Below are 26,168 nucleotides of genomic sequence, written 5' to 3'. Positions count from 1 at the left end.
CAGTAAAAATATATATTTGTTCTTCATGGAGGGGTAAAAAAAAATGAAAAAGAAAAATACCACAGGTAGTAAATTATGTTTAGGGTGTGGTTGGCTGGTTGGAGCTCCAGCCCCCTGATCACCTTAAATCACTGGTCTCTGCTCCACTTCCTTCACTATGTTTTTGGGACTGAAATTTTCCGTTCCATATTTACCGATGCCACAGGGAGCACACACATTCTTTCATCTGCACGAACAAGTCTCCACACACACACACACACACACACACACACACACACACACACACACACACACACACACACACACACAGTAAGAAAGATATGTTGTGTCTAACGGCCTTCTTACAAGATCATTAGGCAGTTCTAGTGCATGGTCTTCATGTGATATTACAGCCTTGTATAACAGCTGTCTAGCTCTCTGCAGGGCCGGCTCTATTCACCAGCTGGTTTCAGCCCAAGGCAAGCATATTGCGTAGTCATGTTACTAAAGACTCTGTTTTATGGCCTGGTCCTGTACTTATAGTAGGGGAATAGAGGAGAGAACTGTATGAGCCAATATACAGTCAGATGTATAGTGTTAGATCAAATAAAGAAAAACGTAAATATAAATATCTGTATTTCTACATATACAATACCTGTCAATGGTTCAAACTGTCCTTATTGCATGGGTTCTGACTGAATGTATAGCAAAAAGACTAGCTTGAAAGAGGTTGGCAATGGCGATATTGTAAGAAATAACTAGTGTTGTCATTGCATTGTAAGAAATAACTACAGCTTCAACACATTTCCATTGCATTCAAGTATGACAAAACAAATTCAACAATGACTATAAAAGTGTATTTGTATTTTTGTTATGTTCATAAGAAATATTGAAATACATACAAGACTGCAAAGGATGTAGCTAGCTATAAGTATTGTCTGGTGAATGGCCCGTTTCTTGTTAGTTACAGCTGGTCAGTCAATACTAAAGGAGGATTCTATACTCTCTCTGATAATGCTTTACTCAATTGGAGGTTAACTATATGTATTTGCAGGGTCACTCCTCCACTGTCCTCCCTCCTCTCTCCTTATAGAACTGTCAAATTTCCCTTTCTTTCTGTCCTCTTTCTCCTTCGTCTTTCATAAGGGCTCTTTTCATTCAACACATTACAGTTTGCCGGCCTTCATTCTCCCTCCAGAATTACATCTCAGGAAAAGCTTTGCAGTTCCTTTACCATGGATATGATTGGACATTTTCAATAGGAGCTAAGTAGAACGTAGGAAGCTCATCTCTTCTCCAATCTTTTATCTACTGTCTTTTGCAAAAGTAGACTAAATTAGATTTTCTGTAGGTGGTTGTTTTTTACCGGTCTGAAATGGGTTGTGGGAAAAATATAAACCATATAATTGTATTGTATGGTTTCATTATGGTATACAGATGTAGGATCTTCATTTGATCACTCTTTTGCTGCTGAGAATGTGTAGTGTATTCAGAAATGCTTCTAAAGTTTGCATTTCCACTTTAAAATGTCAGACCTGATTTGCCCGAATGAAAAATGTATCAAAAATGTCCATTAATTATAATCTACATAATAATTCACATCTCCTGTTGCTGCAGGGTTATTTTACAGGTGTAGCAAACTGGCTCAAATTAAGACCCTACATCTGTATGTTAAGTATGAGTAATACCTTCACTTTTCTGGCAGACTTATCTTTAGTATGACACCTTTATGGTATCATGCCATGTTGAAGTGTGAAACTCTTTGCTGTGCTGCAGTGAATTGTCAGCTAATGAACTTTAGGCCTAGTGAAACCTACTAATCAGTATAAAGATGTGTCGATAATAATTATAATTGCTAAATTGGCTTATCGTTTTAATTATTCAATGTTGTTAGTTTACTTTAATAAGATCATATACTTTCACGCTCATCATTAACCTGCTCATCCTAAATTGTATATCATGGAGGGATGTATTTATTTTGCCATTACGTAGGTGGACCTAACCTCTGTTGCCCTCCTCATAAAATAATTTAGTTTCAATTGAAGATATTGTTAAGAGGCTCTGGATGTACAGTAGTCTAGGGAAACTAAGAACAGAGACTGACATGTTGTCACCCATATCTGTGGTGTTTGCGTTAAGTCTTAGACCATGTCTCCATTTGTTTAAGCATATCGATATGGTACTTAAACTATAATTAGCCACACAATCAATGTTCTCTTTATTTGAATATATAGCATCACAGCACTGTAATGACGTTTCATAATCTGTAGATAAAAACAGTATTCCATCACTAAACAGTAAGTATTGGTTTAACAGCCTCATGAGCTATAGATGACTGTTAATGTTGGCAATGTAAAGGGTCTGTATGTCTTTAGACTGGGTCCGTTGTAACTATTCACAATGCATCAATGTTGTTTTGATGGAGGAGTTTGGACTATGCTGCTTTCTTTTGGTGTTCTCTGTTCGCTATTAGTTGAAGCAGAACTTCAACTCCATCAAGTCTTCTAGACTTCCTCTGAATCAGCAGCCTATTCCCTTTATAGTGTAATACTTTTGACCAGAGCTCACATGCATATAGGGAATAGGGTGCTATTTCAGAATCACCACTGAATTATGTCTAAGGGGACTTTGTCAGGTCATTGGTGACACCTGTCCACTCATAGCTGAGTTGTGCTAGTTATCAGGTAGCTGAGTTGGGATGGTTATCTGGTAGCAAGAGTTCTCTGCCTGCTTGTGTCAAATGGTTTTCTGCTACAGTGTGTGTGTGTGTGTGTGTGTGTGTGTGTGTGTGTGTGTGTGTGTGTGTGTGTGTGTGTGTGATATGGAGTTGGCCCCCCCTTTGCTGCTATAACAGCCTCCACTCTTCTGGTATGCTGGTCGATTAGGCCTGGCTCGCAGTCGGTGTTCCAATTCATCCGAAAGGTGTTCGATGGGGTTGAGGTCAGGGCTCTGTGCAGGCCAGTCAAGTTCTTCCACACTGTTCTCGATAAACCGTTTCTGTATGGACCTCGCATTGTGCACAGGGGCTTTGTCATGCTGAAACAGGAAAGGGTCTTCCCCAAACTGTTGCCACAAAGTTGGATGTACAGAATCGTCTAGAATGTCATTGTGTGCTGTAGCGTTAAGATTTCCCTTCACTGGAACTAAGGGCCTTGCCCGAACCATGGAAAAACAGCCCCAGACCTTTATTCCTCCTCCACCAAACTTTACAGTTGGCACTATGTATTGGGGCAGGTAGCGTTCTTCTGGCATCCACCAAACCCAGATTCGTCGATCGGACTACCAGATGGTGAAGCGTGATTCATTACTCCAGATAACACGTTTACTGTGCTCCAGTGTCCAATGGCGGCGAGCTTCACACCACTCCAGCCAACGCTTGGCATTGCGCTTGGTGATCTTAGGCTTGTGTGCGGCGGCTCGGCCATGGAAACCCATTTTATGAAGCTCCCGACGAACACTTCTTGTGCTGACGTTGCTTCCAGAGGCAGTTTGGAACTTGATAGTGAGTGTTGCAACCAAGGACAGACCATTTTTCACACTCGGCGGTCCTGTTCTGTGAGCTTGTGTGGCCTACCACTTCGCGGCTGAGCCGTTGTTGCTCCTAGACGTGTCCACTTCACAATAACAGCACTTAAAGTTGACCGGGGCAGGTCTAGCATGGCAGAAATTTGACGAACTGACTTGTTGGAAAGTCAATGAGCTCTTCAGTAAGGCCATTCTACTGCCAATGTTTGTCTATGGAGATTGCATGGCTGTGTGCTCGATTTTATACACCTGTCAGCAATGGGTGTGGCTGAAATAGCCGAATCCACTCATTTGAAAAGGTGTCCCTATTTTTTTGTATATATAGCGTAGGTTGTGATGGGAGTGTGTATGTGTGTGGTGTGGACATTTGTGGGTTAACGTGTGTGTACTCGTAGGCCATCATTGTCGACTGCTGTTCCGTTGTGTTATGACTTACATCCTGAACACACGGATCTCGTACAGCCCCATCTGACCCAGCCATCTCCCTATACCTATAGCCTAGGCCCAGGGGAAGACATCTGTCTGAGTCTGGCCTGTAGTCAGTTGTGAGGCGCAGGCCTCTGCTGGCCAGAGTGCTGCCATGTTTACCAGATGCACCGCCTGTCCCCCCAGGTAAACTAACCATCTGGCAGCACTGAGCCTCAGCAGACACACTGGGACAGGGCACAAAGCATGCTGGAAAATGGAGTCAAACACATTGGCCCAAGGCCCAAAGCATGCTGGATGATGGAGTCAAAGAAACTGGCCGTGGGCCTGAAGCTTCATAGATCAACTTGTGTGTGTGTGTGTGTGTGTGTGTGTGTGTGTGTGTGTGTGTGTGTGTGTGTGTGTGTGTGTGTGTGTGTGTGTGTGTGTGTGTGTGTGTGTGTGTATTGTACTGTGGCTGTGGCTGTCTATAAAGGACAATGGAGAAACAGTAAGTATGGATAAACATACACGCCATGCACATGTTTTAGATTACCATGAAATCATGCACATGTTTTTAGATTACCATGAAATCATGCACATGTTTTAGATTACCGTGAAATCATGCACATGTTTTAGATTACCATGAAATCATGCACATGTTTTTGAGTACCATGAAATAATGCACATGTTTTAGAGTACCATGAAATCATGCACATGTTTTAGAGTACCATGAAATCATGCACATGTTTTAGAGTACCATGAAATCATGCACATGTTTTAGAGTACCATGAAATCATGCACATGTTTTAGAGTACCATGAAATAATGCACATGTTTTAGAGTACCATGAAATAATGCACATGTTTTAGAGTACCATGAAATCATGCACATGTTTTAGAGTACCATGAAATCATGCACATGTTTTAGAGTACCATGAAATAATGCACATGTTTTAGAGTACCATGAAATCATGCACATGTTTGAGCGCAGTGCTTTCCACAGGACTCACTTATTATGATGTTATTTATGAGATATTAACATCAACTATTCTGCATGGAACAACATTAATTGGTTTTATCAATCTACTCTCTATACAGTATAGATGCATTTTCCATATGCACTGTATCACCAGTTATAAGTCATTCATGATTACCATGTATAGGTCTTAAATCATACCCTCCCAACATGCCCTCAGTGTCTATACAAGACACTTCATTGCATACATACAGTACACCCTGAGGCATAAGTCACAGTCTCACTGGGCTATTAGCCCTGTTGAGTAGGCTAATCTTCATTCATATTATACCTCAATATTAAACTGGAAACATTACCAATGACTTAGACCAGATGGAATCTGCAGGGAAGATTTCTGATCAATACCTTTGTATTGTAATCTCGTTATGTAATCAATGAAACTGTGTATGTAGAAGTTTAATGTGAAGGAATTCATTTGGTATTTGAAGCCTTCAGAGCTGAAGGATATTCTGCCTACTCAGGTTCAGGCTGGACATAGGTCTACCTAAGCCTGAAATATAGGTTGTAAAATGTCACCTGTAACTACTGGAGGTTGACCGATTATGATTTTTCAACGCCGAAACCGATACCGATTATTGGAGGACCAAAAAAGCCGATACTGATTAATCGGCTGATTTTTATTTATTTATTTGTAATAATGACAATTACAACAATACTGAATGAACACTTAATTTAACTTAATATAATACATCAATAAAATCAATTTAGCCTCAAGTAAATAATGAAACATGTTCAATTTGGTTTAAATAATGCAAAAAAAAAGTGTTGGAGAAGAAAGTAAAAGTGCAATATGTGCTATGTAAGAAAGCTAACGTTTCAGTTCCTTACTCAGAACATGAGAACATATGAAAGCTGGTGGTTCCTTTTAACATGAGTCTTCAATATTCCGAGGTAAGAAGTTTTAGGTTGTAGTTATAGGAATTATAGGACTATTTCCCTCTATACCATTTGTATTTCATTAACCTTTGATTATTAGATGTTCTTATCGGCACTTTAGTATTGCCAGTGTAACAGAATAGCTTCCGTCCCTCTCCTCGCTCCTCCCTGGGCTCGAACCAGCAACACAACGGCAACAGCCACCATTGAAGAAGCGTTACCCATGCAGAGCAAGGGGAACAACTACTAGAAGGCTCAGAGCGAGTGACATTTGAAACGCTATTAGCGTGCGCTAACTAGCTAGCCATTTCACTTCGGTTACACCAGCCTCATCTCGGGAGTTGATGGGCTTGAAGTCATAAACAGGGCAATGCTTGACGCACAACGAAGAGCTGCTGGCAAAACGCACGAAAGTGCTTTTTGATTGAATGTTTACGCGCTTGCTTCTGCCTACCACCGCTCAGTCAGATACTTAGATACTTGTATGCTTGTATGCTCAGTCAGATTATATGCAACGCAGGACACGCTAAATAATATCTAGTAATATCATCAATCATGTGTAGTTAACTAGTGATTATGATTTTTTATAAGATAAGTTTAATGCTAGCTAGAAACTTACCTTGGCTTACTGCATTCGCGTAACAGGCAGTCTCCTTGTGGAGTGCAACAAGAGAGAGGCAGGTCGTTATTGCGTTGGATCCCCCGAGCTGACAGGGTGAAAATCTGTCGTTCTGCCCCTGAACAAGGCAGTTAACCCACCGTTCCTAGGCCGTCATTGAAAATAAGAATGTGTTCATAACTGACTTGCCTAGTTAAATGAAGGTATAAAAATAAAAAATCAAATATATATAAAAAATATATATAAAAATACGGATTTCCGATTGTTATGAAAACTTGAAATCGGCCCTAATTAATCGGCCATTCCGATTAATCGGTCGACCTCTAGTAACTACAGTAAAATACAGTCACTTGCAACTACAGTAAATTACAGCCCCCTGTAACTACAGTAATGAGTGGTTGTTTGCAGCATGATGAGGCTCATGTTAGGATGTCTTGTTTACCCTTCTGGCCATTGCTTACAGAAAGCTTCCTACAGAAATTATATTCATAATTACATACATCTGTGTCTAACTAGGTTCAAATGGCTTTCAATCTGCAGTTCAAAATGCATACAAGGTAATTAAGGGAACTATTCAATCTGTAACAATGAAGCATTACACATTCCACAGTATAGATATTAAGGTCATTTCCAAATGAGCTGACATATGCAGTGTTTGAACATGCATGCACACATATAAATTTGGAACGTTGTCTTTAAATTTCAATCAAGCTGTAAAGCTGAAATTCCACGATGCGTTTTGAATAGAGCCCTCAATGTAATTATCTTTTTTATTTGTTCTCTTCTCTCAGCACCCTATACGAACCATATAGGCATATTCTCCCCCTAAACAATGATATGCTTAAACCTGGCTATAGGGATCGCCCCTTAGTGCTGACACGGTCTGAGGAAGTCAATTCATGTCCAAAGGGCCAACTGATTGGTAGCGAAACCTTATTTTCTATGTATCGATCCCAGAGGGCCTCGGCCCATGAAATGCAAAAATCTCTGGGCAAGACAGATCTGCTGTCATGTCTTACAGTAGAAATCAGCCAATCAATGTCACTCCCCTCCGCCGGGGCCTGTATGAACCTAATTCCAGTCATCGTGGCTAAATGGTGAAAACCTGGGGGTTCATCAATCATCAATCCAAGCAGCGCTTTGTGCTTAATAGTCTGGTCTTTACTGAATAGCCACTGCATTTATCTGGGGGAGCCAAGTGGAAATCCCTTCTACCATCTGAGAGGAAGAGAGAGAGAGAGAGAGAGAGAGAGAGAGAGAGAGAGAGAGAGAGGAAGAGAGAGAGAGAGAGAGAGAGAGAGAGGGAAAAACAATGTCTAAAATACTTTGATCGCTGTGTTGTGTCTCTCACACATTCTATTTCCCAAATGGGGGCTGTCTGCTAACACGTTTCGAAATTGAAGCTCGCTGAAAGATGGATTACCGGTATCTCTCCTGTCCTCTCCCCACTTCAGAGTCCATTTTGTCTGTTTTGTAGAAAGCTGCGTGTAGTGCCTGAATGTGAAGTCAATTTTTTCTGAATCTGATATTAATATCTGCTGAAGTGTCTCTTTGCCTGTTTGATTGTCTCAAGTACTACCGTGTCGCCTATAACAGTATGACATACCAGTTAGTGAAACGGATCTCCTCTTCTCTCTCTGTTTCAGGTGACAAGTGTTCATGCTTCCAAGGCGGACCTCCTCAAGTCGGGCAGCCCCAAGTCGACGTTAAAACACATATGGACAGAAAGCAGCAAGGACCTGTCAATCAGCAGGTTGTTGTCACAGACTCTCCATGGCAAAGAGAACACCACGGCCCTGGACCTGCGCTACGACACCCCGGAGCCCTACTCCGAGCAGGACCTCTGGGACTGGCTGAGGAACTCTACCGACCTCCAGGATTCTAGAGCAAGAGCTAAGCGGCGGCCTATGGTCAAGACGGGCAAGTTCAAGAAGATGTTCGGTTGGGGAGACTTCCACTCCAACATTAAGACGGTCAAGCTCAACCTCCTCATCACCGGGAAGATCGTGGATCACGGCAACGGAACCTTCAGCGTCTACTTCAGACACAACTCCACAGGCCAGGGCAACGTATCTGTGAGTCTCGTCCCACCAACCAAGGTCGTGGAGTTCGACGTGGCGGCCCAGCAGTCCGTGATTGACGCCAAGGACTCCAAGTCCTTCAACTGCCGCATAGAGTACGAAAAGGTGGAGAAGGGTGCCAGGAACACGCTGTGTAACTTCGACCCCTCCAAGACGTGTTACCAGGAGCAGACTCAGAGCCACGTCTCCTGGCTCTGTTCCAAGCCCTTTAAAGTCATCTGCATCTACATCTCCTTCTACAGCACTGACTACAAGCTGGTGCAGAAAGTCTGTCCAGACTACAACTACCACAGTGACACTCCCTACTTCCCCTCTGGCTGACCACTCCCACAACAACAATCCCAATGTGAAGGACCAGTAAGTTACAAAGCGGGGCTTCTTCTTCTTTTTCCCCGCCCAGAGAAATATATGTTAGCTGTACTGTTCTGAAAATAAAAGAATGTGTAAAATGAATTGATTATCTATTTATGAAATTAAGACAATAGAGAAAGTAAAGACTTTTATGGGGCATTATTATTTTGTCTTTCAAGTGTTGTGCAAAACCATTATTATTATAAATATAATAATTATTATATTAATATTATTAGTATACAAATACTATGACTAAACAATAATATTGATTATAATTCATTTGTTTTATAGATTTCATACCTTTTTTCATCGGTGATTTCATAGATGCATCATGTGTACATATTTGGGGTTGATAGTTCCATTTGTAACTAAGTAAAATCAGAATTTCAAATAAGTCTTATTAGTTTGTAACAACTTGTTAATGTTATCAATATGTTATATTCATTTTCTTGGTCCAGTTTGATTCTAGGTGCTTTAATTTTCTCCTTTTAGTAGTTCTTACTTTGCTCCTTAGGGCCACCATACTTTCTGTACGACAGTTCAGTTCTGTGAGCTACCAATTGGATGGCAGCCTACATGATCCTATGTTTTGTTTGCACCTGCAATACTCTTCATTCATTGCAGCTCAATTCCGCTCTCTCAGAAATAACAGTCCAGACTCCTACCCTTGAAGGTCTACAAGATCCCCACACATTTCCAAATCCTTTGACCCCACAGTCGAGAGAGCTGAGGAAGAGGAGAGTGTCAGTGTGCAATCCAAGTAGGTGGTCTTACCTAGCACTGACAGGATTCTCCCGCAGGCATGTTTTATAAAAAAAAATACAAATAAATGCATTTGACATGTTCAGGAATGATGCTGTTCAATCTTCAGCTTGTCCCTGTATAAATCCTGGCTCAGATTATTATTAGCAAATCACAGCCTTATTAGGTTTATTGTTCATATTCAGTTGTGATTGATTGGGGGGCTTTGCTCATTGTCATTGACTTAATAAAAATTGTAATGTAATGAATTCTATATCTTAGAGAGCCTAATTTGTATGAATGGTTTGTATTGTACATAGTTTATCCTGAATTGAGCTGCGTCTGTATATGCCCACATAAAGCTGTCTACCCCTTCCCACAATCTCTCTCTCTCTCTCTCTCTCTCTCTCTCTCTCTCTCTCTCTCTCTCTCTCTCTCTCTCTCTCTCTCTCTCTCTCTCTCTCGTGAATCCATGAAAACAGCAACCCTGTACATACGCTGTAGAACTGTCTAAATATATTACAAGTATTCATCAAATGTATGGCTTTTATTTCTGGGGGAAGGATGGGATGGAGGTGTACATATGAATAAAAATCCTGTATGTTTTATCAGTTGAATGTTCTTGCATGTGAGTTCTTTATATGCGCGTCTCACTGATTATTATAATGGTAGGACTTGAAGGTCAATAAATGTTAAGGATCTGCATTGCCAGACATTTAAGCATGTACAGTGAATATTCTCAATGAGTGTTCCAACGCATTGTACCTAATAGTCTACAGTATACATTTAATATATCAAGAGTATCCCAATGGTGTACATCAGTATTCACACATCTTTCTCCAAAAATACAGATCAATCTGAGCTCCATGCTTCTCTTAGCGCATCATAATGTCACATTATCTGTTGACCCACCATACCTTTTTGTGCATTTAGATCCCTGAACTTCTTAGACTTGGGCCTTGATGTTCCTGATCAAGACAGGAATCAAACTTCTTCCAACTTCATCGAAACAAAACTGATCACACCATCCAAATTCACTCCAGGACCAATCAAAAACACATACATTACATATACAGTAAGCTCTTTACTTCCTGAGTTTGAACGTCATTACTTCCAAGAATCACTCTGATCTCATACCAACCATACCATGTTTCCCTCATAGTCTACAGAGAGAAGTAGTGTTCCAGTCCCTAGAAGAGGCATGGAGGAGATTGAGAGTAAGTGCCGTTTGGAGTCAATAGCAGATAGCAGCGTCTGTTGTGGGACGACTCAGTGCAGTGGCACCTGCCATGGAAGCCTCGTAGTCGGCAGTTAGGATCAGCACTCGGCTTTACAGCGATTAGAACCCTCTGGGGGTGAAATCCGCTCCTCGCTAGGTTTATCTGGCTCACAATTTATTAGTAATTAAAGTGTGTGCCAGGTTTGTGTGTTCATCGGCTGTCTGTGGGGTGCTTTTACAGCCGGCCTCATTAAGTAGTAGGCTTCCTAAAGCAAAGCACTGAATGCTTCACTTTTAATAAGTCTACTGGGATTCACTCTAATGTGTGATATAGGCATACATTTTGAACGTATACACTCAAACATACTGTATTAGAGATAAATTGCTCCACAAGGAATAGTATGTCTAGAAATGTATGTATACAGCCGGTATCTTAATCGGCAAAGTCATATGGGCTAATTACCAAAGCAATTTACATACTTATCTCAGATCAGATTAGTTTCAGATTGGATTTATCCGACCAGATCAATCGAGACAATATTAACGTGGCCATTATATCTATTCAGTGACAGACTCAAAGCAACACACAATTTGATGATCAGGGATGGGCTGTTGGTCATACACATACACAAATGTCAGTAGTTCTTGCACAATAAGTTACCAGTAAGTTATACTATTCACTGACCAACGCTGGGTTTATAGTCAGTCTCTGTGTTATCTGGGATTTCATAACGAATCGTAATGTCCTTAATCAATTTGCTTCAATGTGCAACAACAACATGTCTCCCCATGGCCCATGCTGTCTAGTTGGAGTGAAAACGGCATTTTTCCCTCCGGTGAGAGGGAACACTTCCATATCTCTATAACCCCCAGCAGAATCGTAATGAAGAGACAGAATAACCAAGTAGACTATTCATTTAATGATGTCTTTCTGTGTGACACTCCTTCAGCCAAAGCTGCTCCCTAACCTCCCTCTTAATTCACAGGCAGGCAGATGTATCATAAGCATTTCATTGAAGCGTTACTCAATACAGGTTAGGGTGATGAATGTCTTTAATACCTGCAGATCAGATTTAGAGCTTTGGAGATGGGATCGGCTTCCCCCTTGTTAGCAACACAGACAGGCTATTCCCATGAGAAGGCATATCTCAGGAATCAGGAAGTCTGAACAATGAGTTTGGGATCCTGCCCACATTAAGTCACACTCTGCCAATCCTATCCCCATCCCCATTCAGTCCCAGGACGTATCCTAAATGGCACCTTATTCCCTAAATATTGCACTATTTTTGACGAAACCCTATTGTCCCTGATCAAAAGTAGTGCACTACATAGGGAATAAGGTGCTATTTTGGACACAGACCCAGTCTCATCCAGCCCTGAACATTTTTCCCTAAACAGAAATTCTTCCTTTAATCAAAATCGGAGTGGAAAAAGGACCTTGCGTGCCTCTGGGATATTTTTCCATTAACCATTTTGACACATGACTGACTGTGGGGGATTATTGGATTTTGAAGAACTATTAACAGCTGTACATTTGCATTTTAATACAGTTCTCCTCAACTACTAATGCAATTTTGGTTCTTTAGCTTTGTGGCATCGCCTTGTTCCTGGAGCAATTCGGAGTTACAGCAGAAAGGCCCTCCGGCTTTAATCATTTTAATTGCCATGAAAAATTAGTTTCCATTAATCACTTCTGAATCTTCGCAACTGTGTTCCCCACCTGCCGCCATTACGGCTCACCTCCAAATTGTTGCTCATAATTTCCTGGAAAGTTTGGGATTGGACGATGGTGGTGGCTAAATTGCCACTCTGAATTTTAAATGGCAAACGGTGCACTTCAGGACACTTCCTCCCTCATAGACTTTTGTTCTGCAGGACTTCGTTTTTTTTCCTGGGACTGAAACATCCTCAGGATATTTCCACTCAGAACAGATAAGACAGTAAAGTTTACACTTGACTATATAGTAAGTGTTACTTAGTTGAGCTCATTTATCAGTTCAGGTAAAATTGCCCCAAAGCTAATTTGCCAATTACTAACAAAAGACATAAACTCACTCACATTATGTTAAACCTAAATGTGTATTACTTTGTTTCCGTTTCACTTCCTATTGGTCACCAATGAGTCATTGTCCATTTTGACCTTTGGAAGTACTCACAGATCATCCGTTGGAGGTTTGCAGATGTCTGTGCCCTGAAGTCTCTCTATGTTCTCTTATACTTGGTATTCAGGCCTCTCATATTCAAGCCTTTGGTTTGAGCACAGTGAAGAACAGGAAGATAACTACTTGACCCCTGTCAGAAGAGAGAGAAACTAACCTTTTGTCTGAAAGCATCATCTGGAGCAACTGCCATTTCCACCCCTGTTATTTCCCCCGTACTACGGGGAAGGCAGTAGAAGGCATTATGCATTTCTCATAGGAGCAGCAATTAAAAATACATTTTCCGTGACATTTTCATGTGGAGATTGAAGTGAGATTCAAAGTTCTGGTTCGTAGGTGTAATGTTGAGCACAGAACGATGCCTGCCAGACAGTGGATGGTTTGTAATGATATGTCGGTTCTTCAAAGTTGTGAGAATTTATTTCAGACATCTGTTTACTTTAAATGTGATTACAATTCATACTAAGTAGTAGTTTACATATAATCTAAGCAGCAGATTTATAGAAAACTTCTTTTTTTAAAGTAGAACTTCTACAGTTACTTTATTTTGATTTTGTGAGAAATAATATAGTCAACTTTTTCTGTCTTGAGGCAATCGTTGTAGCTTGGCTAACTTTCTCTAACTCTTCCCTCCCACCACTACCTCACCTCCATCCCTTCCTTCTGTCCTCCCTCCCTTAATCCATTAAAACTAAATGACTTAACTCCAAGTCACAGAGAGATAAAGGTTCCCCTCGCACTTAACAAGAAACATTTCCCAGGGGGAGCCAGAGTGCTCGACTTCCAGAGTGTGACTCTTTCTTAACCGTTGTTTGTTATTCTTATTAAAAGTTAAAAAACACCATCAAAAAATGTGTTAATGAATACTGATTGTGTCTGAAAGAGAGCGCACAGCCTCGGGGCTTTGGAAGGAAGGTTGTCTGATTAAACCTTATAGTATTTTAATCTTGTTTAGATAAATAAAGTACCTGGGTATGTACACACCCCTTATTTGCCTCATCCACCTCATCCCCCTATGGACTTCCTCATCTTTCAACCTTTTCTGAATTTAATCAGAAATTCGCCTTTAAAACAAAACCCGACATCTTGAGTCTCGACTAGCCTACAATGCTGCAAACACAGATAGCCCCTGAACCAACTCAACTCTGGGATGAAATTTAAAAAATGTAAAAAATCAGAGATATTTTACATTTGATTTCGGATTTCAACTAAATGGGAATATCTGAGTGAGTTAAGCCTTGAGGTCATTACTCTGCGTCATTGGATCCGGTATAGGCAGATTAAAAAGTGTTAGCTCATTTGTCTCTCCATCTCTCTCTCTCTCTCTCTCTCTCTCTCCCCCCCATCTCTATGGGTTCTATTTACCAGGGTTAATGGAGGATGGAGGGCCATTTCGTGGGACGTCAATATAGCCTGAGGGTTATGCTACAATGTTAATTATATGGTAGATGATATATACATATTAGAGAGATATTTATGTATCATTTTTGAATTATTCCCCTGTCGTGGAAATCCTTACATTTCCCTTACACCCCTGTGGACGTGTTAATGTGTGTACTATTAAAACTGTACAGTTAATATTATATAAAGATGTATGATGTATATTATTACCCTGATGTATATTGCCATATAATCTACGTATATTAATGTATTCAGTTATACACCTAGGGCTATAACATCAGTAAAACTAAAACAATATGACATTTGAATTTATTGATGCATGATAATCATGACAATGGTGTAACTGAACCAAGGTCCAGATTCAATCCGATTGCGTTTTGTCCACTATGCAAGTTTGAAGGGCAATGTTCCTGCATTAGTGGAAACCAGATTTTTATGGTAAAAGCTGCATATGTCGGCTCAATCGGAAATTGCATTTAAATGCCAATCGCGGTATAACTCGGATCTTCCACCATCCGGATTGAACCTAGGCCCAATGACATGACACAGAGCAATATCCTTGGTCATAAATACACTGAGTATACCAAACATTAGGAACACCTTCCTAAAGTGACCAATAAATGTGATTTGGTTTGATAAACACAATCCATGTCTCAATTGTCTCAAGGCTTAAAAATATATGTTTAACCTGTCTCCTCCCCTTCATCTACACTGATTGAAGTAGATTTAACAAGTGACATTAATAAGGGATCATAGCTTTCACCTGGATTCACCTGGTCAGTCTATGCCATGGAAAGAGCAGTCATTCTTAATGTTTTGTATTCTCAGTTAATCGTTTCAATCTTAAAATCTGATTGTCATTAATTGAAAACCCATTTGTGATGACATTTTCAGGTATTGTAAATGTAATTGAAAAGAGTTCAACACCTGGGCCAACAACAACCTTGAAAGTGACCTGACCTCTGCTTTAGATTGGCTCATTTCAAAGGGTCAGGGGTCACTTCACAGTTGAGAGAATGATCTATACACATTCTTAACCTGTTATGGCATCCATGAAAATAGAATGATATACAGAAGCGTCATTCATCTAACGTTTTTGAGGGGGTACTGAAGGCCACATTCTTCATATTTGAATGAATGAAATAAGCTATATCATCTTTATTTTGTATTTCTAAATTGATCAAATTGAGTGAGCACCTGCCCCCTCAGTTTCAGTAGGCATAACGCCACTGATAGTAAAAACAGTGAATATGAGCCAAACTGTTCTTATTGCTGATTCCAGCCAAAGGAGAAATGGTGTCTGTCTCTTTACCTCCCTTTCGTCTCTGCTTGACGAGGTTATCAATTAAAAACAATAACAGAGGGACACCACAAGTGAAGAAAGATAGACAGAGAGAGAGAGAGAGAGAGAGAGAGAGAGAGAGAGAGAGAGAGAGAAAGAGTTGGTGACAAGGGTAAAAGAGCTATTTGGATTCTGCAGCCTCACCTATAATGGGATTACTGTAGCCTCTGGTGGTGCTGTTACGGCTGGCGAAGGATCAATCGCAAAAAGGCAAGAGCATATTAAAGGGATTATAGATTAGCAATTAGATGTCTTCTCACTGACTTCGGGTAGAGAGTTCTGACTGGGGGTTGAGAGTTTATATGTCATTTGAATGAGGGTAGAGAGATCTGACTGGGTGTAGAGCGTTCTGATTGAGGATATAGAGTCCTGATTGGGGGTATAGAGTCCTGACTGGGTGTAGAGAGTTCTGACTGGGTATAGAGATTTCTGAGTGGGTGTAGAGATTTCTGACTGGATGTAGAGAATTCTGACTGGGTGTAGAGCGTTCTGATTGAGGATATAGAGTCCTGATTGGGGGTATAGAGTCCTGACTGGGTGTAGAGAGTTCTGACTGGGTGTAGAGATTTCTGACTGGGTGTAGAGAGTTCTGACTGGATGTAGAGAGTTCTGACTGGGTGTAGAGAGTTCTGACTGGGTGTATAGAGTTCTGACTGGGTGTAGAGATTTCTGACTGGATGTAGAGAGTTCTGACTGGATGTAGACAGTTCTGACTGGGTGTAGAGAGTTCTGACTGGGTGTAGAGGGTTCTGACTGGGTGTAGAGAGTTCTGACTGAGGATATAGAGTCCTGATTGGGGGTAGAGAGTTCAGACTGGGGGTAGAGTTCTGAGTGGGTGTAGAGAGTTCAGACTGGGGGTAGAGAGTTCAGACTGGGTGTAGAGAGTTCTGACTGGGTGTAGAGAGTTCTGACTGGGTGTAGAGGGTTCTGACTGGGTGTAGAGGGTTCTGACTGGGTGTAGAGTTCAGACTGGGTGTAGAGGGTTCTGACTGGGTGTAGAGAGTTCTGACTGGGTGTAGAGGGTTCAGACTGGGTGTAGAGGGTTCAGACTGGGTGTAGAGGGTTCAGACTGGGTGTAGAGGGTTCTGACTGGCTGTAGAGAGTTCTGACTGACTGTAGAGAGTTCTGACTGGCTGTAGAGAGTTCTGACTGGCTGTAGAGAGTTCTGACTGGGTGTAGAGAGTTCAGACTGGGTGTAGTGAGTTCTGACTGGCTGTAGAGAGTTCTGACTGGCTGTAGAGAGTTCTGACTGGGTGTAGAGAGTTCTGACTGGGTGTAGAGGGTTGTGACTGGGGGTAGAGAGTTCTGACTGGAGGTAGAGGGTTATGACTGGGTGTATAGGGTTCTGACTGGGGTAGAGAGTTCTGACTGGGTGTAGAGAGTTCTGACTGAGGATATAGAGTTCTGACTGAGGATATAGAGTCTTGACTGGGTGTAGAGGGTTCTGACTGGGTGTAGAGAGCTCTGACTGGGTGTAGAGAGTTCTGACTGGCTGTTCTGAGAGAGTTCTGACTGGCTGTAGAGAGTTCTGACTGGCTGTAGAGAGTTCTGACTGGCTGTAGAGAGTTCTGACTGGGTGTAGAGAGTTCAGACTGGGTGTAGAGAGTTCTGACTGGCTGTAGAGAGTTCTGACTGGGTGTAGAGAGTTCTGACTGGGGGTAGAGAGTTCTGACTGGAGGTAGAGGGTTCTGACTGGGTGTATAGGGTTCTGACTGGGGGTAGAGAGTTCTGACTGGGGGTAGAGAGTTCTGACTGAGGATATAGAGTTCTGACTGAGGATATAGAGTCTTGACTGGGTGTAGAGGGTTCTGACTGGGTGTAGAGAGCTCTGACTGGGTGTAGAGAGTTCAGACTCGGGGTAGAGAGTTCAGACTGGGGATAGAGAGTTCAGACTGGGGGTGGAGAGTTCTGACTGGGGGTAGAGAGTTCAGACAGGGGGTAGAGAGTTCAGACAGGGGTTAGAGAGTTCAGACTGGGTGTAGAGAGTTCAGACTGGGTGTAGAGGGTTCTGACTGGGTGTAGAGAGTTCTGACTGGGTGTAGAGGGTTCTGACTGGGTGTAGAGGGTTCTGACTGGGTGTAGAGAGTTCAGACTGGGGGTGGAGAGTTCAGACTGGGGGTGGAGAGTTCAGACTGGGGGTATAGAGTTCAGACTGGGGGTAGAGAGTTCAGACTGGGGGTAGAGAGTTCTGACTGGGTGTATAGAGTTCCTACTGGGTGTAGAGAGTTCTGACTGGGTGTAGAGTTCAGACTGGGTGTAGAGGGTTCTGACTGGGTGTAGAGAGTTCTGACTGGGTGTAGAGCGTTCTGATTGAGGATATAGAGTCCTGATTGGGGGTATAGAGTCCTGACTGGGTGTAGAGAGTTCTGACTGGGTATAGAGATTTCTGAGTGGGTGTAGAGATTTCTGACTGGATGTAGAGAATTCTGACTGGGTGTAGAGCGTTCTGATTGAGGATATAGAGTCCTGATTGGGGGTATAGAGTCCTGACTGGGTGTAGAGAGTTCTGACTGGGTGTAGAGAATTCTGACTGGGTGTAGAGAGTTCTGACTGGATGTAGAGAGTTCTGACTGGGTGTAGAGAGTTCTGACTGGGTGTATAGAGTTCTGACTGGGTGTAGAGATTTCTGACTGGATGTAGAGAGTTCTGACTGGATGTAGACAGTTCTGACTGGGTTTCTGACTGGGTGTAGAGTTCTGACTGGGTGTAGAGGGTTCTGACTGGGATATAGAGTTCTGATTGGGGGTGGAGGATATAGAGTCAGACTGATTGGGGGTAGAGAGTTCAGACTGGGGGTAGAGTTCTGAGTGGGTGTAGAGAGTTCAGACTGGGGGTAGAGAGTTCAGACTGGGTGTAGAGAGTTCTGACTGGGTGTAGAGAGTTCTGACTGGGTGTAGAGGGTTCTGACTGGGTGTAGAGGGTTCTGACTGGGTGTAGAGAGTTCAGACTGGGTGTAGTGAGTTCTGACTGGCTGTAGAGAGTTCTGACTGGCTGTAGAGAGTTCTGACTGGGTGTAGAGAGTTCTGACTGGGTGTAGAGGGTTGTGACTGGGGGTAGAGAGTTCTGACTGGAGGTAGAGGGTTATGACTGGGTGTATAGGGTTCTGACTGGGGGTAGAGAGTTCTGACTGGGTGTAGAGAGTTCTGACTGAGGATATAGAGTTCTGACTGAGGATATAGAGTCTTGACTGGGTGTAGAGGGTTCTGACTGGGTGTAGAGAGCTCTGACTGGGTGTAGAGAGTTCTGACTGGCTGTAGAGAGTTCTGACTGGCTGTAGAGAGTTCTGACTGGCTGTAGAGAGTTCTGACTGGCTGTAGAGAGTTCTGACTGGGTGTAGAGAGTTCAGACTGGGTGTAGAGAGTTCTGACTGGCTGTAGAGAGTTCTGACTGGGTGTAGAGAGTTCTGACTGGGGGTAGAGAGTTCTGACTGGAGGTAGAGGGTTCTGACTGGGTGTATAGGGTTCTGACTGGGGGTAGAGAGTTCTGACTGGGGGTAGAGAGTTCTGACTGAGGATATAGAGTTCTGACTGAGGATATAGAGTCTTGACTGGGTGTAGAGGGTTCTGACTGGGTGTAGAGAGCTCTGACTGGGTGTAGAGAGTTCAGACTCGGGGTAGAGAGTTCAGACTGGGGATAGAGAGTTCAGACTGGGGGTGGAGAGTTCTGACTGGGGTAGAGAGTTCAGACTGGGGGTAGAGAGTTCAGACAGGGGTTAGAGAGTTCAGACTGGGGTGTAGAGAGTTCAGACTGGGTGTAGAGGTTCTGACTGGGTGTAGAGAGTTCTGACTGGGTGTAGAGGGTTCTGACTGGGTGTAGAGGGTTCTGACTGGGTGTAGAGAGTTCAGACTGGGGGTGGAGAGTTCAGACTGGGGGTGGAGAGTTCAGACTGGGGGTATAGAGTTCAGACTGGGGGTAGAGAGTTCAGACTGGGGGTAGAGAGTTCTGACTGGGTGTATAGAGTTCCTACTGGGTGTAGAGAGTTCTGACTGGGTGTAGAGTTCAGACTGGGTGTAGAGGGTTCTGACTGGGTGTAGAGAGTTCTGACTGGGTGTAGAGGGTTCAGACTGGGTGTAGAGGGTTCAGACTGGGTGTAGAGGGTTCAGACTGGGTGTAGAGGGTTCTGACTGGCTGTAGAGAGTTCTGACTGACTGTAGAGAGTTCTGACTGGCTGTAGAGAGTTCTGACTGGCTGTAGAGAGTTCTGACTGGGTGTAGAGAGTTCAGACTGGGTGTAGAGAGTTCTGACTGGCTGTAGAGAGTTCTGACTGGCTGTAGAGAGTTCTGACTGGGTGTAGAGAGTTCTGACTGGGTGTAGAGGGTTGTGACTGGGGGTAGAGAGTTCTGACTGGAGGTAGAGGGTTATGACTGGGTGTATAGGGTTCTGACTGGGGGTAGAGAGTTCTGACTGGGTGTAGAGAGTTCTGACTGAGGATATAGAGTTCTGACTGAGGATATAGAGTCTTGACTGGGTGTAGAGGGTTCTGACTGGGTGTAGAGAGCTCTGACTGGGTGTAGAGAGTTCTGACTGGCTGTAGAGAGTTCTGACTGGCTGTAGAGAGTTCTGACTGGCTGTAGAGAGTTCTGACTGGCTGTAGAGAGTTCTGACTGGGTGAGAGTTCTGAGAGAGTTCAGACTGGGTGTAGAGAGTTCTGACTGGCTGTAGAGAGTTCTGACTGGGTGTGAGAGTTCTGACTGGGGTAGAGAGTTCTGACTGGAGGTAGAGGTTCTGACTGGGTGTATAGGGTTCTGACTGGGGGTAGAGAGTTCTGACTGGGGGTAGAGAGTTCTGACTGAGGATATAGAGTTCTGACTGAGGATATAGAGTCTTGACTGGGTGTAGAGGGTTCTGACTGGGTGTAGAGAGCTCTGACTGGGTGTAGAGAGTTCAGACTCGGGGTAGAGAGTTCAGACTGGGGATAGAGAGTTCAGACTGGGGGTGGAGAGTTCAGACTGGGGGTGGAGAGTTCTGACTGGGGGGTTCTGACTAGAGAGTTCAGACAGGGGTAGAGAGTTCAGACAGGGGTTAGAGAGTTCAGACTGGGTGTAGAGAGTTCAGACTGGGTGTAGAGGGTTCTGACTGGGTGTAGAGAGTTCTGACTGGGTGTAGAGGGTTCTGACTGGGTGTAGAGGGTTCTGACTGGGTGTAGAGAGTTCAGACTGGGGGTGGAGAGTTCAGACTGGGGTGGAGAGTTCAGACTGGGGGTATAGAGTTCAGACTGGGGGTAGAGAGTTCTGACTGGGTGTATAGAGTTCCTACTGGGTGTAGAGAGTTCTGACTGGGTGTAGAGAGTTCTGCCTGGGTGTAGAGCGTTCTGATTGAGGATATAGAGTCCTGATTGAGGGTATAGAGTCCTGACTGGGTGTAGAGAGTTCTGACTGGGTGTAGAGATTTCTGACTGGGTGTAGAGAGTTCTGACTGGGTGTAGAGAGTTCTGACTGAGGATATAGAGTTCTGACTGAGGATATAGAGTCTTGACTGGGTGTAGAGGGTTATGACTGGGGACAGAGGGTTCTGACTGGGGATAGAGAGTTCAGACTGGGGATAGAGAGTTCAGACTGGGGATAGAGAGTTCAGACTGGGGGTAGGGAGTTCAGACTGGGGTTGGAGAGTTCAGACTGGGGTGGAGAGTTCAGACTGGGTGTAGAGGGTTCTGACTGGGTGTAGAGTTCAGACTGGGTGTAGAGGTTCTGACTGGGTGTAGAGAGTTCTGACTGGCTGTAGAGAGTTCTGACTGGGTGTAGAGAGTTCTGACTGGGTGTAGAGAGTTCAGACTGGGTGTTCAGACTGAGTTCTGACTGGCTGTAGAGAGTTCTGACTGGCTGTAGAGAGTTCTGACTGGCTGTAGAGAGTTCTGACTGGGTGTAGAGAGTTCTGACTGGGTGTAGAGGGTTCTGACTGGGGGTTCTGACTGGCTGTAGAGAGTTCTGACTGGAGGTAGAGGGGAGGTCTGACTAGGTGTATAGGGTTCTGACTGGTGTATAGGGTTCTGACTGGGGCTAGAGAGTTCTGACTGGGGGTAGAGAGTTCTGACTGAGGATATAGAGTTCTGACTGAGGATATAGAGTCTTGACTGGGTGTAGAGGGTTCTGACTGGGTGTAGAGAGCTCTGACTGGGTGTAGAGAGTTCAGACTCGGGGTAGAGAGTTCAGACTGGGGATAGAGAGTTCAGACTGGGGGTGGAGAGTTCAGACTGGGGGTGGAGAGTTCTGACTGGGGGTAGAGAGTTCAGACAGGGGTTAGAGAGTTCAGACAGGGGTTAGAGAGTTCAGACTGGGTGTAGAGAGTTCAGACTGGGTGTAGAGGGTTCTGACTGGGTGTAGAGAGTTCTGACTGGGTGTAGAGGGTTCTGACTGGGTGTAGAGGGTTCTGACTGGGTGTAGAGAGTTCAGACTGGGGGTGGAGAGTTCAGACTGGGGGTGGAGAGTTCAGACTGGGGGTATAGAGTTCAGACTGGGGGTAGAGAGTTCTGACTGGGTGTATAGAGTTCCTACTGGGTGTAGAGAGTTCTGACTGGGTGTAGAGAGTTCTGCCTGGGTGTAGAGCGTTCTGATTGAGGATATAGAGTCCTGATTGAGGGTATAGAGTCCTGACTGGGTGTAGAGAGTTCTGACTGGGTGTAGAGATTTCTGACTGGGTGTAGAGAGTTCTGACTGGGTGTAGAGAGTTCTGACTGAGGATATAGAGTTCTGACTGAGGATATAGAGTCTTGACTGGGTGTAGAGGGTTATGACTGGGGACAGAGGGTTCTGACTGGGGATAGAGAGTTCAGACTGGGGATAGAGAGTTCAGACTGGGGATAGAGAGTTCAGACTGGGGGTAGGGAGTTCAGACTGGGGTTGGAGAGTTCAGACTGGGGGTGGAGAGTTCAGACTGGGTGTAGAGGGTTCTGACTGGGTGTAGAGTTCAGACTGGGTGTAGAGGGTTCTGACTGGGTGTAGAGAGTTCTGACTGGGTGTAGAGGGTTCAGACTGGGTGTAGAGGGTTCAGACTGGGTGTAGAGGGTTCAGACTGGGTGTAGAGGGTTCTGACTGGCTGTAGAGAGTTCTGACTGGCTGTAGAGAGTTCTGACTGGCTGTAGAGAGTTCTGACTGGCTGTAGAGAGTTCTGAATGGGTGTAGAGAGTTCAGACTGGGTGTAGAGAGTTCTGACTGGCTGTAGAGAGTTCTGACTGGCTGTAGAGAGTTCTGACTGGCTGTAGAGAGTTCTGACTGGGTGTAGAGAGTTCTGACTGGGTGTAGAGGGTTCTGACTGGGGGTAGAGAGTTCTGACTGGAGGTAGAGGGTTATGACTGGGTGTATAGGGTTCTGACTGGGGGTAGAGAGTTCTGACTGGGTGTAGAGAGTTCTGACTGAGGATTTGGAGTTCTGACTGAGGATATAGAGTATTGACTGGGTGTAGAGGGTTCTGACTGGGTGTAGAGAGCTCTGACTGGGTGTAGAGAGTTCTGACTGGCTGTAGAGAGTTCTGACTGGCTGAGTGTAGAGTTCTGACTGGCTAGAGAGTTCTGACTGGCTGTAGAGAGTTCTGACTGGGTGTAGAGGGTTCTGACTGGGGGTAGAGAGTTCTGACTGGGGGTAGAGAGTTCTGACTGAGGATATAGAGTTCTGACTGAGGATATAGAGTCTTGACTGGGTGTAGAGAGTTCTGACTTAGTGTAGAGGGTTCAGACTGGGTGTAGACGGTTCAGACTGGGTGTAGAGGGTTCAGACGGGGTGTAGAGGGTTCAGACTGGGTGTAGAGGGTTCTGACTGGGTGTAGAGAGTTCTGACTGGCTGTAGAGAGTTCTGACTGGCTGTAGAGAGTTCTGACTGGGTGTAGAGAGTTCAGACTGGGTGTAGAGAGTTCTGACTGGCTGTAGAGAGTTCTGACTGGCTGTAGAGAGTTCTGACTGGCTGTAGAGAGTTCTGACTGGGTGTAGAGAGTTCTGACTGGGTGTAGAGGGTTGTGACTGGGGGTAGAGAGTTCTGACTGGAGGTAGAGGGTTATGACTGGGTGTATAGGGTTCTGACTGGGGGTAGAGAGTTCTGACTGGGTGTAGAGAGTTCTGACTGAGGATTTGGAGTTCTGACTGAGGATATAGAGTATTGACTGGGTGTAGAGGGTTCTGACTGGGTGTAGAGAGCTCTGACTGGGTGTAGAGAGTTCTGACTGGCTGTAGAGAGTTCTGACTGGCTGTAGAGAGTTCTGACTGGCTGTAGAGAGTTCTGACTGGGTGTAGAGGGTTCTGACTGGGGGTAGAGAGTTCTGACTGGGGGTAGAGAGTTCTGACTGAGGATATAGAGTTCTGACTGAGGATATAGAGCCTTGACTGGGTGTAGAGGGTTCTGACTGGGTGTAGAGAGCTCTGACTGGGTGTAGAGAGTTCAGACTCGGGGTAGAGAGTTCAGACTGGGGATAGAGAGTTCAGACTGGGGGTGGGCTGTAGAGTTCAGACTGGGGGGGTGGAGAGTTCTGACTGGGGGTAGAGAGTTCAGACAGGGGGTAGAGAGTTCAGACGGGTTAGAGTTCTGTTAGAGAGTTCAGACTGGGTGTAGAGAGTTCTGACTGGGTGTAGAGAGTTCTGCCTGGGTGTAGAGCGTTCTGATTGAGGATATAGAGTCCTGATTGAGGGTATAGAGTCCTGACTGGGTGTAGAGAGTTCTGACTGGGTGTAGAGATTTCTGACTGGGTGTAGAGAGTTCTGACTGGGTGTAGAGAGTTCTGACTGAGGATATAGAGTTCTGACTGAGGATATAGAGTCTTGACTGGGTGTAGAGGGTTATGACTGGGGACAGAGGGTTCTGACTGGGGATAGAGAGTTCAGACTGGGGATAGAGAGTTCAGACTGGGGATAGAGAGTTCAGACTGGGGGTAGGGAGTTCAGACTGGGGTTGGAGAGTTCAGACTGGGGGTGGAGAGTTCAGACTGGGTGTAGAGGGTTCTGACTGGGTGTAGAGTTCAGACTGGGTGTAGAGGGTTCTGACTGGGTGTAGAGAGTTCTGACTGGGTGTAGAGGGTTCAGACTGGGTGTAGAGGGTTCAGACTGGGTGTAGAGGGTTCAGACTGGGTGTAGAGGGTTCAGACTGGGTGTAGAGGGTTCTGACTGGCTGTAGAGAGTTCTGACTGGCTGTAGAGAGTTCTGACTGGCTGTAGAGAGTTCTGACTGGCTGTAGAGAGTTCTGACTGGCTGTAGAGAGTTCTGACTGGGTGTAGAGAGTTCAGACTGGGTGTAGAGAGTTCTGACTGGCTGTAGAGAGTTCTGACTGGCTGTAGAGAGTTCTGACTGGCTGTAGAGAGTTCTGACTGGGTGTAGAGAGTTCTGACTGGGTGTAGAGGGTTCTGACTGGGGGTAGAGAGTTCTGACTGGAGGTAGAGGGTTCTGACTGGGTGTATAGGGTTCTGACTGGGGGTAGAGAGTTCTGACTGGGTGTAGAGAGTTCTGACTGAGGATATAGAGTTCTGACTGAGGATATAGAGTCTTGACTGGGTGTAGAGGGTTCTGACTGGGTGTAGAGAGTTCAGACTCGGGGTAGAGAGTTCAGACTGGGGATAGAGAGTTCAGACTGGGGATAGAGAGTTCAGACTGGGGGTGGAGAGTTCAGACTGGGGATAGAGAGTTCAGACAGGGGTTAGAGAGTTCAGACAGGGGTTAGAGAGTTCAGACTGGGTGTAGAGAGTTCTGACTGGGTGTAGAGAGTTCTGACTGAGGATATAGAGTTCTGACTGAGGATATAGAGTCTTGACTGGGTGTAGAGGGTTATGACTGGGGACAGAGGGTTCTGACTGGGGATAGAGAGTTCAGACTGGGGATAGAGAGTTCAGACTGGGGATAGAGAGTTCAGACTGGGGATAGAGAGTTCAGACTGGGGGTAGAGAGTTCAGACTGGGGGTAGAGAGTTCAGACTGGGGTTGGAGAGTTCAGACTGGGGGTGGAGAGTTCAGACTGGGTGTAGAGGGTTCTGACTGGGTGTAGAGTTCAGACTGGGTGTAGAGGGTTCTGACTGGGTGTAGAGAGTTCTGACTTAGTGTAGAGGGTTCAGACTGGGTGTAGACGGTTCAGACTGGGTGTAGAGGGTTCAGACTGGGTGTAGAGGGTTCAGACTGGGTGTAGAGGGTTCTGACTGGCTGTAGAGAGTTCTGACTGGCTGTAGAGAGTTCTGACTGGCTGTAGAGAGTTCTGACTGGGTGTAGAGAGTTCAGACTGGGTGTAGAGAGTTCTGACTGGCTGTAGAGAGTTCTGACTGGCTGTAGAGAGTTCTGACTGGCTGTAGAGAGTTCTGACTGGGTGTAGAGAGTTCTGACTGGGTGTAGAGGGTTGTGACTGGGGGTAGAGAGTTCTGACTGGAGGTAGAGGGTTATGACTGGGTGTATAGGGTTCTGACTGGGGGTAGAGAGTTCTGACTGGGTGTAGAGAGTTCTGACTGAGGATTTGGAGTTCTGACTGAGGATATAGA

At 44.6% G+C, this 26,168-nt stretch overlaps 1 protein-coding gene across 3 annotated transcripts in view; it reads left to right on the top strand.

Moving 5' to 3' along the window:
• The window catches only part of LOC115128577 (neurexophilin-1), a 43,153-nt gene extending 32,922 nt beyond the window's left edge, over positions 1–10,231 (top strand). For 2 of the 3 annotated variants that reach the window (XM_029658521.2, XM_065017087.1), the window contains one exon: positions 8,088–10,231. In XM_029658521.2, coding sequence (XP_029514381.1) covers positions 8,088–8,843 — 756 coding nt within the window. In that variant the 3' untranslated portion in view covers positions 8,844–10,231. The remainder of the gene's footprint in view (positions 1–8,087) is intronic. The other variant, XM_029658523.2, reaches the window with a different exon arrangement.
• The last annotated feature ends 15,937 nt before the right edge of the window (positions 10,232–26,168 follow it).

Source organism: Oncorhynchus nerka, linkage group LG4 (assembly GCF_034236695.1).
Source record: "Oncorhynchus nerka isolate Pitt River linkage group LG4, Oner_Uvic_2.0, whole genome shotgun sequence".
In the NCBI taxonomy this organism is placed as follows: domain Eukaryota; kingdom Metazoa; phylum Chordata; class Actinopteri; order Salmoniformes; family Salmonidae; genus Oncorhynchus; species Oncorhynchus nerka.
This window is presented reverse-complemented; position numbering and strand designations above follow the sequence as displayed.